General features: G+C 36.3%; 1 protein-coding gene across 1 annotated transcript in view; it reads right to left on the reverse strand.

Moving 5' to 3' along the window:
- The window catches only part of FCHSD2 (FCH and double SH3 domains 2), a 303,207-nt gene that overhangs the window by 250,890 nt on the left and 30,420 nt on the right, over positions 1–21,897 (reverse strand). The window contains exon 3 of the mRNA XM_021704593.1: positions 2,371–2,416. Within this exon, the coding sequence (XP_021560268.1) occupies positions 2,371–2,416 (46 nt within the window). The remainder of the gene's footprint in view (positions 1–2,370; positions 2,417–21,897) is intronic.

Genomic DNA, 21,897 nt, shown 5'->3' on the forward strand with positions numbered 1-21,897 from the left:
AACCACAGATAGAATGTTAGTCATTTGAGGGGTTTCTCTACTATTGATAAGATGTAAAAACACTGTTGAGGCAGCTAAAGAAGAGTGTAGATATTTCGTCTATATCATCAAGAAATAAATTGAAAAATTAATTGGAAAAATACTGAAGAGTAAGAACTGAGAAAAATCACCTAAAAAGTAAATATGACAAATAACAAGAAGAATCTGCACACTGACTCTCCATAAATGTGCTCACTTGTCCCAAGCAGAGAGACAGTGGAACACTTTAATTTCTGAATATTATTATTCTATGAAATATTAAAATATACATTAGGTATCTTATACAGTTTATACATTATTATATAGAATTGTATAAACAAAACCAGGTACAATTTACTTAAAAGACAGTTAAAAAAATTTTTCAAGAATAAATTAGATTGCTCTGTAGATGCAATTCCACTGTACTACATACATACATATATACACAAAAATACATATATCTACATACAAATAACATAAATACATGTTATAAACACACAAACACACATAAAAACATATATATATATATGCACTTAATAGAACAAGAGATAAAAGTCCATACCATTTAGAGTTAGAAAAATAACAAAGGTACTAAAATAGTGCCAAATTACATTGGAAAGAGTAGGCCAAAAGGAATGGCTTAGGAAGCTAATTTCTTATTTATTATAAGAAATAATCCAGCAATAATGTCTAGAGTTGACAAATCACGAATCAGTTATAAGCACATTATTTAAAGATATGGAAATGATCACCAGGAGAACCAAAATAGTCATCTACTTTTAATCTTTTCTCTGAGGATACTGACTGCTGTTGGGACAAAGGACTGCTAATCTTCATGCAATTTAATGTACTGTCTTGTATTTTTAATCATGAGCCTGTCCTATTTGATTATTAGAACTTTAAATCATGTTCCAGACAAATTTATCATACAAAAATTTTCACTTCATATAAATTTTAAGAGATCATATACTTTGGTCCCAGTGGAAACATATCTGTAAAAGGCGTAATAACTGCCCTATTTCACAGGTTTATTGAGAGGATTACATCAGATAATTTATGTAAAATAATCAGCAAAATCCCTAGTACACGGATTCAATAAATTTTAGCTATCATTATATTTGCATAGAATAAGGTTCAACACTAATTATTAGAACTGACACTAATTCATTATGTAAAGTACCTGATAAATAAGCACTCAATAACTAATGACTGAATTAACTAATTAATGAGTCTATCCAGCTTTCAAGAAATAGATAGTTATCTTCTAAGATTACCAAATAAAATAGTTACCTTGTTAACTACAGTGAAATCAGAATAAAACTAAAATCAAAACCTGACATTTATAATTTTGGGAGTGGGAGGACATCAATTTTAGAATGCTATTCCACATAGAAAGTAATTGCTTACAAGGGCCAAAATTTCCAAATCATGTCAAACTGTTTTTATACAAGGAAAGGTAGTTATTAATTCTTAACATATCTACAAAATTATATACCAACATAATTTTTTCTTGGCACATTTAGTTATCTGGGAGCAAATAAGATTCGAATTAAAATAAAGGAAGGAAATGCTTAAATTTCCCTAGAAATAGCATTACACCACCCATTGAAAGTACATCATTCTCTATCAACAGGGACCTAAATAGAAATAAATGCCTAACTGGATAAAATAAAATTAACCTTCTATAAGACTGCAGAGAATAGGATATATAACAGAATGAATATACAGCTGATCCTTGAACAATGCGGGGATTAGGGGTGCCAACCCCCAATGTAGTCAGAAATCCACATATAACTTTGACTCCCTAAAAATTTAATTACTAAAAGCCTACTGCTGACCAGAAGACTTACTGATAATATAAGCAGTCAATTAACACATATTCTGTATATGTATTATATATTGTATTTTTACAAAAAAGTAACCCCTGAAGAAAATGTTAGTAAGAAAACTGAGGAAGAAGAAATACACTTACAAAACTGTACATAAATTTACTGGGGGGGGAAAAAACCCCATGTATAGGCAGAACCATGCAGTTCAAAACCATGTTGTTCAAGGGTCAAGTATATATACTTATAAAATGTATGCCTTATTATTTACACTTGTAAATACTTTACAAATTCTATAAATATTATCTTCTCTCCAAAGGTTCGTAACCTTCAGTGTAGTAAGGAGCAACTTACCTCCTCATCTAGAGATTCAAATGGAGTAAAAGGAGGATCAAAGTGAGATAGCCAGAATTAAAAAGAAAAACAGGATGCCGGGATAACAAAGTTTCTCTCCAACAACCATATCTGCCTTTTTAAGCCAAAGAAGAGGTATACCTAGAATGGTCACCTCAATTTCCAAGCTTACCTGTGCATACTCTCTTTCAATGGCAGCCTTCTTCTGACTGAATGTCCTAAAAACACAAATAAAAATTCATTACTAGAAGTATAACAATAATTTTATGTAAATTTATCAACCACCCTCAGATACTACCTGGTAAACTGTGTTCAGGGAAAGGACAATATTTTATTCATTTATGTTCCTAGGTACTGCTGACAAAAATCTCTGGAGTCAGAAAATCAAATCAAACATTCAAGTCCTGCCTCCACCATGTACTAGCTGTATGACCTTGGTCAAGTCACTTGACTTCTCTGTGCCTCAAAATGGGATAGTAACAGTATCCACACCATAGAGATAGTGTAAAATTTACTTAATTAAAATATAGTAAGTGCTCATAACACTGTCTAGCACACAGTAAAACTATATATGTTAACTACTTTTATGACAGTGGCTAATGCATAGTAGGCACTAAAAATATTCATTGAACTTAACCAATGTAGAGGGAACTATAGAAAACAAAGTTAAAATTAAATTTGGGGGGCACCTGGCTGGCTCAAATGGTAAAGCATGTAACTCTTGATCTCGGGGTTGTAAGTTCGAGCCCCACGTTGGGTGTAGATTACTTAAAAATAAAATCGTTATTAAAAAAAGTCGGGTGTCTGAGTGGCACAGTCAGTTACATGTCTGACTATTGGTTTTGGCTAAGGTGGCGATTTCAGGGTCATGAGATCGAGCCCCACATGGGACTCCATGCTCAGTGCACAGTCTGCTTCAGACTGTCTCTCCCACTGCCCCCACCACACGCTCTCTTTCTCTCACTCTCTCTCTAAAATGAATAAAACTTTTAAAAAAGAAGAAAATCAAATTTTGATCAGCTTAGCCACATGAAAAATAGTCAAATCAATTCCTTCATTCCAGTCCTTTGTAACCAGAGTTACAAAACAAAGTACAAGGCCACTAAATGTGGTATGATGGGTGCACCCTTTCCATACATGTATTATATTTTATAGATTCTACGGTAACACTTTTCACATTTTAACATTTATGATACTGGGATTCATCTTTTAATAACGATTAGCAGTATTTTCTTCTACCTTAACAGTACATGAAATAACAGTACACCTTATAAACCATAGGCAAAGTAGTCAATGAAATTTGGTAATATTGACAATTTAGCTTAAGACTTTTCTATTAGGAGCCAGGCATCTGTACTCTTAAAAGCACTTCACTAAGGCAGAAATATCAGAATAAAATGTGAAAAATATAAAGAAAAGGGTGGGATTGAAAAAAAAAAAAGACAATTTAAGCCAAAGCTTCCACTTTAACAAGTATTTAAATTTACCAACATGACTATTCATTTCTTATATAAGAAAAACTACTATTTAAAATCTTACTACATTTGTTTTGAGTGAATAACTGTTATTTAGCCTTAAAAAGTAAGGAAATACCAACACATATGCTATAACAAGGATGAACCTTGAGGATATTATGCTGAATGAAGTCAGTCACAAAAAGACAAATACTCTAGGATTCCATTTATATGAGGTACTTAGAGTAGTCAAAATCATATTGATGGAAAGAACAGAGGTTGCGAGGGGCTGGAAGGAGAGGATCAGAGGACTCATTATTTAACCAGTATAGTTTCAGTTTTACAAGATGAGGGGTTCTGGAGATAGATGATGGTGATAGTTGCAGAACAATATGAAGTACTTAATACCACTAAACTGTACACTTAAAAATGGCTAAGACAGTACATTTTATGTCATACATATTTTACTACAGTAAAAAAATGGAAAACATAAAGTACAGCAAGACCCTTTTCCTTAGGGGTACTGCACATTTTAAAGCATTTAACACAGTCCTTTAAAATATAATTAGTCTACTGTCCTTAAAACATATAAACTATGTATTATATACGCATATATAAATACACCGTATGCATTTATATACTGTTCTATATAACACACACACATCAAAATAGTAATTAAGTTTTCTCTGGGTAACAGAATTACAGGCTTTCAACTTTCTTCATTTGCTTTCTATTATTTTCTGATGTTTTAGTAAGAATTCCTACCATTTTTTAAAAAAATTTAAGGCCTCATTTTTAAATAAATGCACACACACACACACACGCATACACCTTTTATGTACCCATGTTTTTTACTAAAATTGTACCAGAAATTATGACTAGTACTACCAAATATGTGATCTTCCCATCTACCATAAATACCCAGGCAAAAGAAACTAAAATAAAATGAACTAACTTCTACTTTCCCCATTAAAAAATCTGAAAACTTGGTGCGCCCAGCTGGCTCAGTCGTTAAGCGTCTGCCTTCTGCTCAGGTCATGATCCCAGGGTCCTGGGATCAAGCCCCGCATCGGGCTCCCTGCTCGGCGGGAAGCCTGCTTCTCCCTCTCCCTCTCCCTCTCCCACTCCCCCTGCTTGTGTTCCCTCTCTCACTGTGTCTCTCTCTCAAATAAATAAATAAAATCTTTAAAAAAAAAATCTGAAAACTTACCCATATTTGGAAGGAGGCAGAATTTTTTAATATTTTACAAAACATGAAAGCAAAATATTTAAGCTATGAAAGCTTAGATGTAATTCATCTTGAAATAAGGATATTCAAGTGAAGTCACCAAGAAAACAGAACTCTTTTACTCTGAACATGCATATTAAGTAGTTTTAAGTTCTCAGCGGAATTTTTAGTTGTTATGAAACAATTACATGTCTACTAAGTAATTTTCTAACAAAAGAAAACAAATCCAAGTTGACAACTAGTCAAAATCAACATCATTAATATTAGAAATCTATTTATTATAATTCACAGTCAAGAGAGCAGAACAAAAAAAACTTCTCATAATCTCCATATAAGATGAAAAAGCATTGGTTAAAATTCAACATCAGTTTCTCATAAATACCTTTAGAAATATTAATGGGTGCTATAATTAAACAGATTGACAAGAACAAGTGATGGCAAGGACATGGAGAAATGAGAAGTCTCATACAACACTGGTAGGAATGTAAAAAGATGCAGCTGCTTCAGAAAATCATAGTCAGAGTTCCTCAAAAGGTTAAACATAGAGTTACCATATGACCCAGCAGTTCTATTCCTAGGTATATACCCAGGAAAACTTAAAACATATGTCTCTACAAACACTTGTAAATGAATGTTCATAGCATTATTCATGATTGCCAAAAACTGGAAACAACCCAAATGTCCATCAACTGATAATCAGATTAAAAAGATGTGGTATATTCATATGATGGAATATTATTCAAAAAAGGAATGAAATACTGATACATGATACAATATGGATGAACCTGGAAAGCACTATGCTAAGAAGTCACATAAAAAGCCACATATTACAATATGGATGAACCTGGAAAGCACTGTGCTAAAAAGTCACATAAAAGGCCACATATTATATGATTCCATTCATATACAATGTCCCAGAATAGGCAAGCCTATAGAGACAGAAAGTAGATCAGTGGCTGCTAAGGGTTGGAGAGTTAAGTCTGCTATTATTTCAAAAATATTTTTCTTTTAACTAGATAGGTTGATTATAAAGTTCATATGGAAAAAAGAACATTTAAGAATAGTTATAAACATTTTGAAAAAGAATAGTATTTAAAAAAGACCTACTCTCATCAGATAATAAAAATTCATTTAAAAAGTGACAATACTTAAGACAACTTGGTAATGGAACATGAGTAAACAGAGAGATAATGAAACATAATCAGAAATATACCTAAGGGCGCCTGGGTGGCTCAGATGGTTGAGCGTCTGCCTTCGGCTCAGGTCATGATCCCAGAGTCCTGGGATCGAGTCCCTCATCAGGCTCTCTGCTCCTTGGGAGCCTGCTTCTCCCTCTGCCTCTCTCTCTCTCTCTGTCTCTCATGAATAAATAAATAAATATCTTAAAAAAAAAAAAAAAAAAAAACTATACCTAAAATAGAGCTACCCTACAACCCAGCAATTGCACTACTAGGTATTTATCCAAAGGATACAAACATAGTGATTCAAAGGGCCACATGCACCCCAATGTTTAGAGCAGCAATGTCTACAAGAGCCAATATATGGAAAGCCCCCAAATGTCCACTGACAGATGAATGGATAAAGATGTGGTATGTGTGTGGGTGTGTCTGTGTGTGTGTGTATACACACACATATATAAGCATGTGTGTGTACTGTGTGTGTATGTATGTGTGTGTATACATATATGTATATACATAATGGAATATTACTCAGCCATCAAAAAGAATTAAATCTTGCCATTTGCAGCAACATGGATGGAACTAAAGGGTATTATGCTAAGTGAAATAAGTCAGTCACAGAAAAACAAATATCATATAATTTCACTCATGTGGAATTTAAGAAACAAAACAGATGAACATAGGGGAAGGGAGGAAAAATAAAAGATGAAAACAGAGATGGAAGCAAACCATTAGAGACTCTTAACTATAGAAAACAAACTGAGGGTTGCTGGAGTGGAGGTGGGGGCGATGGGGTCTTTTTCCCTTTGAATCAAAATGTTCTCTTTTCCAGTTACTAAATTTTTGTGTATTTGGGTGTCTTTCTTTCTTTTTTTCTTTTCTTTCCTCCCTCCCTCCTCCCTCTTTCTTTCTTTCTCTCTCTCTCTCTCTCCCTCTTTCTTTTTCTTTCTTTTTTTCAGTGCCAGAAACAAATTCTTTACTCTGTACATTCTAATTCAAAGTGATTCAATGCAAGGAACTGGGTGCTTACAAAATTATTTGAGGATGTGGAGGGGGGCAAGAGGCAGGGATCCACAGGTGGACTTCACAGGTTACCAGCATAGCTGGGACCAAGAGATCAGGGAGCGTTGACTGATCTCACTACTATGACTGAGGTCTGGCCTTTGCCCTTGGCTTCTGGGGAGTAATCTCTAAACCTCTGGAATGTTATGACTGATAATAGTGTTTTTATTTACCTGGAGACTTTAGGCCCTGTCAGAAAGTCTATGCTAACAATGTGATTTATTGAGAGTAGTGTGGAGAAGAGGGGGGCTGGGACATGTGGTATGAACTCAACCCGTGAAGGAAGTGGAAACTAAGGTCAGCCCCATGGGCAGTCAATCATAGCCAAGTGACCAAACACACCTCTTCCCTTGGCTCATTTTAAACTACATCCTTTCACTATAAAAAAACACAACCTTCAGTAAACTTTCAGTAAGTTGTGTGAGTCCTTCTATGAATTATCAAATCTAAGGGTGGTCCTGGGGACCCCTGATCTTGTAAGTCATTTCAGAAGTGAGGGTGATCTTAGAGACCTCCAAACTTGCAGCTGGCATCAAAAGTGAAAGAACTGTCTTGGGGACTCCCTAACTCCATAATTCATCACCAGGATCAGAAGAACACCTAAAAATGTTCAAATTATTAATGGTGGTAGTGGAAATGGGATATCAATAACTATAATGATGAATGTTAAAAATAAACACACTAAATGGCTAAAATTTAAAAGACTGGTAACTATAAATATCAGTGAGAATACAGATAATGAAACTCTGTTAGTGGTGGGAATATAAAATAATACAACCACTTTGGGAAAAAGTACAGTATTTCTTATATAATTAAGCACATATCTATCTTGACGTAGCAATTTTAAAAGTAGGCATTTACCAAAAGAAATGAAAACATATGTCCCTAAAAACACAAAAATATTTATAGCACCTTTATTCACAGACAAAAACAGGAAACAGTCCAGGTGTCCATCAGTGGGATAATAGATCAACAAACAGCGACATATATCCAAACTATATAAAGAACTTCTAAAACTCAACACCCAAAAATCAAATAATCCAATTAAGAAATGGGCAGATGACATGAACAGACAACCTTTCAAAGAGACACACAGATGGCCAACAGAGACACACGAAAAGATGCTCAACATCACTCATCATCAGGGAAATACAAATCAAAACTACAATGAGAGATCACCTCACACCTATCAAAAGAGCTAAAATGAACAACCCAAGAAACAACAGGTGTTGACAAGGATGTGGAGTTAGGGGACCTCTCCTGCACTGTTAGTAGGAATGCTGGCACAATACTCAAACTATGGAAGCAGCCCAAGTGTCCATCAACTGATAATGGATAAAGAAGGTGTGTTATGTATGTGTATATAGATATAAATAATGGAATATTGCTCAGCCAAAAAAAAAAGAATAAAATCTTGCCATTTGCAATGACATGGATGGAGGAAGGAGTATTATGCTAAGTGAAATAAGTTAGTCAGAGAAAGACAAATACCATATGACTTCACTCATATGTGGAATTTAAGAAACAAAAACAAATGAGCAAAGGTGAGAGAGAGTAGACAGGTAAACCAAGAAATAGACTTAACTGTAGAGAACAAAATGATGGTTATCAGAGGGGAGGTGGGGGGGGGGATGGGTTACACAGGTGATGGGGATTAAGGAAGGCACTTGTGATGAGCACCAGGTGTTGTATGGAAGTGTTGAATTACTATATTGTACATCTGAAACTAATATTACACTGTATGTTAACTAACTGGAATTTAAATTAAAAAAAATTTTTAAGTGATACATTCTTAAAACAGAATAAAACTCAGCAATAAAAACAAATGGACTGTAAAATGACTACCACATTTTTATTATCCTGAATTAGTTCACCCCCGTTATTTTACAAATAACACTGTGTAAATGCAACTAATATCAGGATATAAAAATAATTTTTTAGCATGGACAGCAAACTGGGGTAAGGGAACTAGTACTTAAATTATCAGCACGTTGACAACTCTGTCATAATAAAACCTTTATGGGGCGCCTGGGTGGCTCAGTCAGTTAAGCCTCTGCCTTTGGTTCAGGTCATGATCCCAGGGTCCTGGGATCCAGCCCTGCGGCAGGCTCCCTGCTCAGCGGGGAGCCTGCTTCTCCCTCTCCCCCCTACCTCTCTCCCCTGCTTGTGCGCATGCACTCAAAAAAATTTTTTTTAAACAAAGCAAGTAGAATAAAGAACTGAAACTATACAAGTCTGGCACAGAGGAAATTATTTGGCTCCTAATAAAAATATTCACCAACAACATTCACTTAGTATCTTCTGAATTTCAGGTATTCTGCTAAACAGGTACAAGAAATATAAAGATGAGACATGGACTCTCCTCTCAAGGGATTCATGAGCACAAGGTATAAATGGATGATGCCAAGATTCACAAATGCTATCATCATAAAATGAAAAGTAGAAAGTGTTCTTATTTCTTATTAATTAGGCAACAATAGGCAAATTTATTTTCCTGCCTGTGCTTCGGTTTCCTATAAAAAGAACACCTACCTCATAGGATTATTATGAGGATGAAATGTACATATTTGTAAAGCACTCAGAACAGACTTGGCACATACTAAATGCTAGAAAGTTTTTGTTAAATAAGTGCAAATACATTCCACATTTTATAATTATGAAATTTAATCCAGTTTAAATATTTTGACTAAATGAATATGCAAAGCACTAACAAAAAAATACTTTTTAAGTAACTCTGGTCTTGATGACAGAGCAAAGTGTGAATCTCCCTACTCCTCTCGGAAATTACCCAAAAGCAATAATAAATAAAAAACATAAATGCAAATGTGATCTCCAATAAAACTAGGAAACATGTGAAAGATAGTCCAAAAGAGAGACAAAGCTGGAGAAAGAGGGTGAATATGAGGCCTGAGGCTCCAAAACTCAAGGGGGGAGGTATGTACATTTCTTCAAGTATACTTCCTGAGGTATAAAATTTAAACCACATTTGCAACAACAAAAACAGGGGACATGGGCTAGCGGAAGGAGTTTTGCTGCTCACAGTTTGAAGAAGTAGAGGAGACAGTACTAAATTAGGAATCACACAAACAAGCTACACTAGCAGAAATTAGGCTGCTGGTGTGGCAAAAAGATAGTGAGACAGCCTACACTATGAACAGTCCTACAGCAGCAAATCTTCTCTGGCGGAGGAGAAATGAAATAAATTTATATACACAACCCTGGTTATAAAGAAAATTACTGTAAATTTGGAAGACAGTAGCTACCCTGAGACACCTACTTCTGATATCCTAAAACGCTGTACAGGAAGAACTCTCTTCATTCAAAAATAAATAACCCAAAAAAGAAGCAGGAATAGAATATATAAATGCAAAACTTAAAAAAGGAAAAACAGTAGCCAAAGGACACTCATGAGAAAAATGCTGCCATGGAGCAGATAAAAAATGTAACCAAATATTTCAAATGAATTTTAAAAACGTAAATAATAATTTTTAAAACTAATGAAGCAAGTACCAGTTACAGATCGAATTACAATGTTTAAGTGCCAAGAGAATAGCAGTCTTGTTGACTCCCCAAAACCTTAACTACTCACAGCCTCCTACTGACAGGAAGCCTTACCAATAACAGCCAATTAACACATATTTTGCATGTTATATGTATTATATATGTATTCTTACAATAAACTAAACTGGATAAAAGAAAATGTTATTAAGAAAATTATATGGAAAATAAATTTACAGTACTGGACTATATTTATCAAAAAAAATTGGACCCACATGGTTCAAACCCATGTTGTCCAAGGGTCAACTGTATGTTACTGAGGATTTTTGTATGTGCCCCTTATCATATTAAGGAAGTTTACTTTTATTCCTAGTTTACTGAGTGTTCTTTTAATGTATTTATTTAAAATTTTTTATTCGAGTAGCTGACACATAATGCTACATGTGTTTATATGTGTTACAATGTTTCAGGTATACAACAGTGATTCAACTTCTTTATAAATTATGCCATGACCATCACATGACCATCAAGTGTAGCTACTATCTGTCACCACACAATGCTATTACAATATCACTGACTATATTTTCTATGCTATGCCTTTAGTTTACCGAGCATTTTTATCACAAAAAGGTGTTAAATTTTGTCAAATGCTTTCTTTGCCTCTGTTGAGATGATTATGTGGTTTTTGTCCTTTTTCTGTTCATATGATGTACTTCATTCATTGATTTTCTTATATTGAACTTTTGCATTCCTAGGATGAATCTCACTTCATCGTATTGTATAAATCTGTAAATGTGTTGTCAGATTCAGTTTGTCAGTGTTTTGTCGAAAACCTCTGCATCAGTGTTCGTAACGGATATTAATTTTTAGTTTTCTTGTTCTTTGTCTGACTTTCATATCAGAATAATGAGGACCTCATAGAATGTGAGTGTTCCCTCCTCTTCTATTCTCTGGAAGTGTTTGAGAAGGATTAATTAACTCTTTTTTAACTGTTTGGTAAAATCCACCCATGAAGCTGTGTTGTCCTGGACTTTTTGTTGGAAAGTTTTTGATTACTGATTCAATCTTTACTTGTGAAAGGTCTGTTGAGAATTTCTATTTTTTTCTTGAATCGGTTTTGGTAATTTCTATGTTTCTAGGAATTTGCCCTTTCTATCTAGGTTATCCAATTTGTTGGCATACAATTGCTCCTAATACTCTTTTACAATACTTTTTACTTCAATGGTAGGATAGAGAGTAATGTTCCTTTTTTTTTTTAAAGATTTTATTTATTTATTTGAGAGAGAGAGAGAGCTGCAGAGGGAGAGAGAGAAGCAGACTCCCCACTGAACAGGGAACCCAATGTGGGACCCTGGGATTATAACCTGAGCCAAAGACAGACGCTTAACTAACTGTGCCGTGCCACCCAGGTGCCGTAATGTCCCTACTTTCATTTCTGATTTTAGTTATTTGCATCTTCTCTCCTTTTTTCTTGGACTAGTTAAAGGTTTGTCTCATAAGAATCAACTTTGGTTTCGTTAATTCTCTACTGTCTTTCTATTCTCTATTTCATTTATCTCTGATCTAATCTTTATTGTTTTCTTCCTTTTGCTGGCTTTGGATTTAGTTTGCTCTTTTTCTAGTTTCTTGGGTGCAAAGTTAGGTTGATTTGAGATCTTTATTTTTAATGTAGGTGTTAGAACTATCAATTTCCCAGAGTAGTGTCACTGTATACCATAAGTTTTGGTATATTGAGTTTTTGTTTTCATTCCTGGCAAAGTATTTTCTAATTTTCCCAAGGATTTCTTTTGACCTACTAGTTGTTTAAGAATATGTTGTTAAATTTCCACATATTTGCAAACTTTTCAGTCTTCCTTCTGTTAAATGATTTCTGTAGCTTCATTCCATTGGGGTCAGAGAAGATATTTTGTATGACTGTGATCTTTTAAAATTTACTGATAATTGTTTATGGCCCAACTTACGTTCTATCCTGGAGAATATTCCATGTGTATTTCAAAAGAATGTATATCCTGCTTTGTTGGGTAGAGTGTTCTGTATGTTTGTGAGGCCTAGTTGGTTTATATTATTTTTCAATGAAATGGAATTGATGATCAAGAAACAAACCCAAACATCTATAGCCAACTGATTTTCAACAAGGATGCCAAGACCATTCAAAGGAGAAAGAGGAGTCTTTTCAACAAATAGTGCTAGGACAAGTGAATTTCCACTTACAAAAGAATGAAGTTGGACCCCTATCTCATTCCAAATATAAAACTTAACTCAAAATAGATCGAACACTAAATGTAACAGATAAAACTATAAATTCTTTTTTTAAACTATAAAATTCTTACAAGAAAGCACAGAAGTTAAGTCTTCAAGATCTCCAACTTGGCAATAGACTTTTATTTATTGTTTGTTTGTTTGAGAGAGCGGGGGGGGGGGAGCAGAGGAGAGGGAGAGAATCCTCAAGCAGACTCCCCACTGAGCATGGAGCCCAAAGTGGGGCTCAAACCCAGGACCCTGAGATCATGACCCGAGCCAAAGCCAAGAGCTGGACACTCAACTGACTGAGCCACCCAGGTGCCCCTTGGCAACAGATTCTTTTTTTTTAAAGATTTTATTTATTTATTTGCGAGAGAGAGAATGAGAGACAGAGAGCATGATAGGGAGGAGGGTCAGAGGGAGAAGCAGACTCCCTGCCGAGCAGGGAGCCCGATGCGGGACTCGATCCTGGGACTCCAGGATCATGACCTGAGCCGAAGGCAGTCGCTTAACCAACTGAGCCACCCAGGCGCCCTTGGCAACAGATTCTTAAATGGAACACCAAAAGCGTATCAACAACAACAACAAAAAATAAGTAAAATGAACTTTACCAAAATTAAAGATGTTTGTGCATCAAAGGACATTATCAAGAATATGAAAAGAAGGGGTGCCTGGCTGACTCAGTAGATAGAACATGTATGAGACTCTTGACCTTGGAGTTTTAAGTTCGAGACCCACACTGGGTGTAGAGATTACTTAAAATAGTAAAAAAAAAAAAAAGGGGGGGGTATGAAAAGACAACAGATTGGTAAAAGTATTTGCAAATCATATAACTGATAATGGCTTAATATCCAGAATACATAAAGAACTCTTACAAATCTACAGCAAAGAGACAAACAGGCCAATTTTAAAAAGGGCAAAGATATTAAATATACATTTCTCCACAGGAAATATACAAATGGCCAATGAGCACACAAAAGCACATAAAAAAGATGTTCAACATCCATTAGTCCACTAGGAAAATGCAAATCAAAACCACCATGAGATATCACTTCACACCCACTAGAATGGTTATAAAACAAAAACAAAATGGAAAAGAACAAGTACTAGACCAGGATGTGGAGAAATAAGAACCCTCCTATATTACTGATGAGAATGTAAAATGGTGCACCTGCTATGGAAAACAGCTTGGCACATCCTCAAAAAGCTAAACACAGAATTACTATATGCTGTAACAATTCCACTCCTCGGAATATACTGAAAAGAACTGAAAATAGATATTAAAACAAAAGTTTATAGACAAAAGTTCATTGCAGCATTATTCATAATAGCCAAAAAGGGGAAACAACCCAAATGTCCATCAACAGCTCAATAAATAAAATGTGGTATATTCATATAATGAACTATTACTTAGCCACAGAAAGTAATACTGATATATACTACAACATGGATGAACCTCAAAAACACTATGCTCATGAAAGAAGCCAGTCACAAATGGCCACTGTATTTGTAAGGTTCTCCAGAGAAACAGGACCAATATGATGTGTGTATGTATAAAATGAGATTTACTTTAAGGAATTGGCTCACGTGATTATGGAGGTTGGCAAATCTAAAATCTGCAAGGTGGGATAATAGACTAGAAACCAAGAGAAAAGTCAGTGCTGCAATTTAAGTCAAAGGTCATCAGGTTAAAGACTCACAAAGGAGCTGATGATGCCGTTCAAGTCCAAAGGCCATCTGCTGCAGAATTATCTTACTTGGGAAGGAGGCCAGTCTTTTGTTCTATTCAGGCCTTCAGCTAATTATATGACGCCCATCCATAATATGGTGAGCAATCTGCTTTACTCAAATTCTACTGACTTAAATGTTAGTCTCATACAAAAACATCTTCAGAAAAACATTCAGAATAATGTTTGACCCATATCTGGGCACTGTGGACCAGCCAAGCTGACATAAAAATTAAACAACACAGCTACATACTATGTGATTCCATTTACAGGAAATGTTCAGAGAAGACAAATCTACAGAAATAAAAAGGAGATTAATCATTGTCATGAGCTTAGCTAGGGAAGGAGGTGAAATAGTGAGTGACTGCTGATTTGTATGGGGTTTCTTTTGGGGGTAATAAAAATGTTCCGGAATTAATGGTGATACTTGTACAACACTGTGAATATACTAGAAGCCACCCACTCTACATTTTAAAATGGTTAAAATAAGTATAACTTTCTGTTATGTTAATTTTACTTTAATTTTAATTTAAAAAAAAATAAACGTATTGATGTTTCCTGGGAATAAGATGTGGGTCCAAAAGTAAGAGTGGGTCCAAAAGGTCCACTTGGTGGATCAATGGGCCTTAAAAACAGATAGCAGATTGTGTTCCTGCTCTCGCTGTCAAATAAATAAATAAATAAAATCTTTAAAAAAAAAAAAAAAAAGATAGCAGAAGTAAACTACTGAATTCCTAAGGGCTCCAAAAGCAGTATGCAAACAGCCAGAAAAGAGAAAAATATACGGATCGAGGAAGTGCAAGGTGGAACCATGGGAGTCCACGGGAAGTGCAAAGAACCTATAGAAGTGCTCCAAAAATTTGGCAATCTAGATGAAATGGGACAAATTCCTTGAAGAACACAACCAAAAATAGAAAACTTGAAAAGCCCTACAACAATTTAAAGTGTAATTTGTAATTAAAAGCTAAATGTCTATGCTACCCAAAGCAATCTACACATTCAATACAAACCCTATCAAAATACCATCAGCATTTTTCATAGAGCAGGAACAAACAATCCTAAAATTTGTATGGAACCAGAAAAGACCCTGAACAGCCAAAGTAATGTTGAAAAAGAAAACCAAAACTGGTGGCATCATAATTCCATACTTCCAGCTCTATTACAAAGCTGTAATCATCAAGACAGTATAGTACTGACACAAAAACAGACACACAGATCAATGGAACAGAATAGAGAACCCAGAAATGGACCCACAACTCTTCGGTCAACTAATCTTCAACAAAGCAGGAAAGAATATCCAATGGAAAAAAGACAGTCTCTTCAACAAATGGTGTTGGGAAAATTGGACAGCCCCATGCAGAAGAATGAAACTGGACCATTTCCTTACACCATACCCAGACTCAAAATGGATGAAAGACCTCCACGTGAGACAGGAATTCATCAAAATCCTAGAGGAGAACACAGGCAGCAACCTCTTTGACCTCAGCTGTAGCAAATTCTTGCTAGACACGTCTCCAGAGGCAAGGGAAACAAAAGTAAAAATGAACTATTGGGACTTCATCAAGATAAAAAGCTTCTGCACAGCAAAGGAAACAGCCAACAAAACCAAGACAACCGACAGAACGGGGGAAGATATTTGTAAATGACTTATCAGATAAAGGGCTAGTATCCAAAACCTATAAAGAACTTATCATTCAACACCCAAAAAACAAAAAATCCAGTCAAGAAATGGGCAGAAGAAGTGAACAGACATTTGTCCAAAGAAGACGTACAAATGGCCAACAGACGCATGAAAAAATGCTCAACATCACGCGGCATCAGGGAAATACAAGTCATACCACAATGAGAACCACCTCACACCAGTCAGAATGGCTAAAATTAACAACTCAGGAAACAACAGATGTTGGTGAGGATACAGAGAAAGGGGAACCCTCTTACACTGTTGGTGGGAATGCAAACTGGTACAGCCACTCTGGAAAACAGTATAGAGGTTCCTCAAAAAATTAAAAATAGAGCTAAACTATAACCCAGCAATTGCACTACTAGATATTTATCCAAAGGATACAAACATAGTGATTCAAAGGGGCACATGTACCCCAATGTTTATAGCAGCAATGTCCACAATAGCCAAAATATAGAAAGCCCCCAAATGTCCATTGACAGATGAATGGATAAAGAAGATGTGATATATATATATAATGGAATATTAATCAACCATCAAAAAAATGAAATCTTGCCATTTGCAAAGATGTGGATGGAACCACAGGGTATTATGCTAAGCGAAATAAGTCAGTCAGAGAAAGACAAATACGATATGATTTTATTCATATGTGGAACTGAAGAAACAAAACAGATGAACATAGGGGAAGGGAAGGAAAATAAAGTTAAGATGAAAACAGAGGGAAGCAAACCATTAGAGACTCTTAACTACAGGAAACAAACCAAGGGTTGCTAGAGGGGTGAGATGGGTTAATTGGGTGATGGGCATTAAGGAGGGCACTTGATGTAATGAACACTGGGTGTTAAATGCAACTGCTTAGTCACTAAATTCTACTTCTGAAACTAGTAATACAGTACATGTCAACTAAATTGAATTTAAATTAAAAATTATTTTAAATAGTTCATCTCTCAAAAGCAAAAACCGCAGGCCTAGATGGCTTCACTGGTTAATTCTATCAAACATTTAAGAAATAACAGCATCATGGGGCGCCTGGGTGGCTCAGTCGGTTAAGCAGCTGCCTTCAGCTCAGGTCATGATTCCAGGGTCCTGGGATCAAGCCCCATGTTGGGCTCCCTGCTGAGCGGGGAGCCTGCTTCTCCCTCTCCCTCTACCTGCTGCTCCCCCTGCTTGTACTCTAATCAAAAAAAAAAATCTTAAAAAAAAAAAAAAAAAGAAAAGAAATAACAGCATCATATATAAACTCTTCCAGAAAGCAGAAAAGAGAACACTTCCTAACTCATTTTATGAGGCCAGTATTACCCCTACACAAAAACTTAAAAAGACAGCATCGAAAAAACAAAAATTCTACAGCCAATATCCCTTAGAAATATAGATGTAAAAGCTCTTAACTATATATTAGCAAATCAAATCCATTTTATATTTTTATATAAAAAGGATAATACATAATGACCATATCAAGTTTATCTGAGGAATGCAAGCATGGTTCCAGAACCAAAAATTCATCAGTGTAACTCAACACAGAATAAGGGAGAAAAGCTACATGATCATTTCCATAGATGCAGAAAAAATACTTAACAAAATCCAACATCAGGAATTTAACCAAGGAGGTAAAAGATGTGAACACTGAAAACTATAAGACATGTATGAAAGAAATTGAAGATGACACAAATAAATGGAAAAATGTGTTCACTGATCAAAAGAATTAATATTGTTAAAATATCCATACTAACCAGAACCTATAGATTCAATGCAATCTATACCAAAATTCCAATGGCATTTTTCACAATAATGGAAAAAAAACCCTAAAATTACACCGAAGAGCCAAAGCAATTCTGAAAAAGAAAAACAGAGCTGGAGGCATCACACTTACTGATTTCAAACTATATTACAAAGCTAAAGTAATCAAAACCATACTGGCATCAAAGAAAGACACACAGACCAATGAATCAGAATAGCCCAGAAATAAACCCGTGTATATACAGTCAACTAATATTTGACAAGGGAGCCAAGAATACTTAATAGGGAAAGGAGAGTGTCTTCAACAAATGGTACTGAGAAAACCGAGTAGTCACATATAAAAGAATGAAATTTGACCCCTATTTTATACCACTCACAAAAATTAACTTGAAATAGATTAAAAACTTAAATGTAAGACCGGAAGCCATAAAACTCCTAGAAGAAAACATAACGTAAAAAAGTTTGACATTGATCTTGGCAATAATTTTCTGGATATGACACAAATGCACAAGCAACAAAAGGAAAAATAAACAAGTAGACAACATCAAACTAAAAAATTGCACAGCAAAAGAAATAATCAATAAACTGAGAAGACAATCTACAAATTGAGAGAAAATATTTGCAAGCCAAATATCTGATAAGGTGTTAATATCTAAAATTCAAAGGAACTCATATAACTCAATAGCAAAAAAATAACCGAATTAAAAACGAGAAGAGAGACAAGATGGTGGAGGTATAGGAGACCGAAATTTCGTCTGGTCCCAGGAATTCAGCTAGATAGGGATCAAACCATTCTGAACACCTATGAACTCAACAGGAGATCGAAGAAAAGAATAGCAACAACTCTCTGAACAGAAAAGCAACCACTTTCTGGAAGGTAGGACGTGCAGAGAAGTGAATCCAACGAGATATTTGGAAGGATGGGGGGGGGGGGCGCGGAGTTGGCCTCTGGCCACCGCTTCTGGCAAGTGATAGAGCAGCACAGCACAAAATCGGAACTTTTAGAAGTCGGCTTCACTGAGGGACGTCGCTCCAGTGGCTAAGCGGGGGGTGGAACCCTCTCTGGGACAGTGTGGTCTCAGGACTCTCAGGGTCACAGAAAGACTGGGGATGCCTGAGTGCAGCAGAGCTCCCAGGTATCAGAGCAGGGAAGCCGCCTGCAGAGACGGAGCCGAGGTGCGGGCTCTCAGCTCGGGGTTGCCATAAACTGTGATCCATGGCACACTCAGGCCACTGCTCTTCCAGCAGGGACCCAACCAGTGGCAGATCCGGGGAGACTCCCCTTTCTCCTCGGGAAGGAGCAGCGCGGGAGTGCACCACAGGGATCTGCTGGGTTTGGAGACTCCACCCGGGGTCGGGTGCCAGAGATAGAAACGCGCGGTCACAGGCTGGGTGAGCACGGAGTGCGGCTGGAGACCGGGGAGACGGGAGTGACTGACTGCTTTTCTCTGGGGGCGCACTGAGGAGCGGGGCCCCAAGTTCTCGGCTCCCCCAGGGCGGAGATTGGGGGGCCGCCATTTTCACTCTCGTCCTCCAAAGCTGTAGGGAACGCCTGCAGGGAACAAAAGCTCCCAAGAGCAAACCTGAGCAGATTATTTAGCCCGGACCGGGCAAGGGCGGGGCAATTCTGACTCCGGCAAAGACATTTGGGAACCACGCAACAGGCCCCTCCCCCAGAAGATCAGCGAGAACAGCCAGCCAAGACCAAGTTTACCGATCAATGAGAAGGGCAGAACTCCAGCGCTAGGGGAATACTGCACAGAGAATTCATGGGTTTTTTTACCATGATTCTTTAGTCTTTCAAAGTTAATTTTTTTTAACTGTCTTTTTTTTTAATTTTTCTTTTTCCCTTTTTCAACCAACATCTTATCAATCTTTTTAAAAATATATTCTTTATAGGGCGCCTGAGTGGCTCAGATGGTTAAGCGTCTGCCTTCGGCTCAGGTCATGATCCTGGAGTCCCGGGATCGAGTCCCGCATCGGGCTCTCTGCTCAGCAGGGAGTCGGCTTCTCCCTCTCCTCCTCCTCCCTCTCATGCTCTTTATCTCTCATTCTTTCTCTCTCAAATAAATAAATAAAATCTTAAAATATATATTTTTTTTTTTTCATTTTTAGAGCCATATTCTATCCCTTCATAGTACTTACCCTTATTTTTGGTATATATATATATATAAGTTGTTCTCTCTTTAAAATTTTGAGATACATTTTCTTCTAATAGATCAAAATACACCCTAAATCTCTAGTGTAAGGCTTTGTTCTAGTCTCCTGCCTGATCACATTCTCTCCCTTTTTTTTTCTTTTTAAATCCTCTTCTTTCTTTTTTCAACCATCAATTCCTTTTATAAAATTTTTTATAATTTTCATCTTTACAGTCATATTCCATCCCTTCATTGTATTAACCCTTATTTTTTGCACATATACAAGTTTTTCTTTAAAATTTTGGGAGGCACTTTCTTATAACAGACCAAAATACACCCAAAATCTAGTGTGTGGCACTGATCTATGCACCAGCCTGATCATATTTGATCATATTGTTTTTTTTCTTTGTTTTGCTTTTGTTTTTATCTTTTTCTTTTTCTTTATTCGTTCTTTCCATTTCTTTTCCCCCAGGTTTCAGGTCTTTTCTGATTTGTTTAGTGTATATTTTCTGGGGACATTGTTACCCTGTTAGCAGTTTGTTCTCTCATTCCTCTGTTCTCCTCTGGACAAAATGACAAGACGGAAAAAATCACCTCAACAAAAAGAACAAGAGGTAGTACCGACTGCCAGGGACCTACTCAATACGGACATTAGTACGATGTCAGATCTAGAGTTCAGAATCATCACTTTAAAGATACTAGCTGGGCTTGAAAAAAGCATGGACGTTATTAGAGAAACCCTTCCTGGAGAAATAAAAGAACTAAAATCTAACAAAGTTGAAATCAAAAAGGCTATTAATGAGGTGCAATCAAAATGGAGGCTCTAACTGCTAGGATAAATGAGAAGAGAGAATTAGTGATATAGAAGACCAAATGCTGGAAAATAAAGAAGCTGAGAAAAAGAGAGATAAACTACTGGATCACGAGGGCAGAATTAGAGAGATAAGCAATACCACAAGACAAAACAACATTAGAATAATTGGGATCCCAGAAGAAGAAGAAAGAGAGAGGGGGGGCAGAAGGTATATTGGAGCAAATTATAGCAGAGAACTTCCCTAATTTGGGGAAGGAAACAGGCATCAAAATCCAGGAGGCACAGAGAACCCCTCTCAAAATCGATAAAAATAGGTCAACACCCCGACATCTAATAGTAAAACTTACGAGTCTCAGAGACAAAGAGAAAATCCTGAGAGCAGCTTGGGAGAAGAGATATGTAACCTACAACGGTAGAAACATTAGATTGGCAACAGACCTGTCCACAGAGACCTGGCAGGCCAGAAAGGACTGGCAGGATATATTCAAGAGCACTAAATGAGAAAAATAGGCAGCCAAGAATACTATATCCAGCTAGGCTGTCACTGAAAATAGAAGGAGAGATAAAAAGCTTCCAGGACAAACAAAAACTAAAGGTATTTGCAAACATGAAACCAGCCCTACAAGAAATATTAAAAGGGGTCCTCTAAGCAAAGAGAGAACCTAAAAGCAACATAGACCAGAAAGGAACACAGACAATATACAGTACCAGTCACCTTACAGACAATACAATGGCACTAAATTCACATCTTTCAATAGTTACCCTGAATGTAAATGGGCTAAATGCCCCAATCAAAAGACACAGGCTATCAATTGGATAAAAAAACAAGACCCATTGATATGCTGTCTGCAAGAGACTCATTTTAGACCAAAGACACCCCCAGATTGAAAGTGAAGGGGTGGAAAACCATTTTTGCTAATGGACACCAAAAGAAAGCTGGG

The sequence above is a fragment of the Neomonachus schauinslandi genome, chromosome 11 (genome assembly GCF_002201575.2).
Source record: "Neomonachus schauinslandi chromosome 11, ASM220157v2, whole genome shotgun sequence".
NCBI classification, from domain to species: Eukaryota; Metazoa; Chordata; class Mammalia; order Carnivora; family Phocidae; genus Neomonachus; species Neomonachus schauinslandi.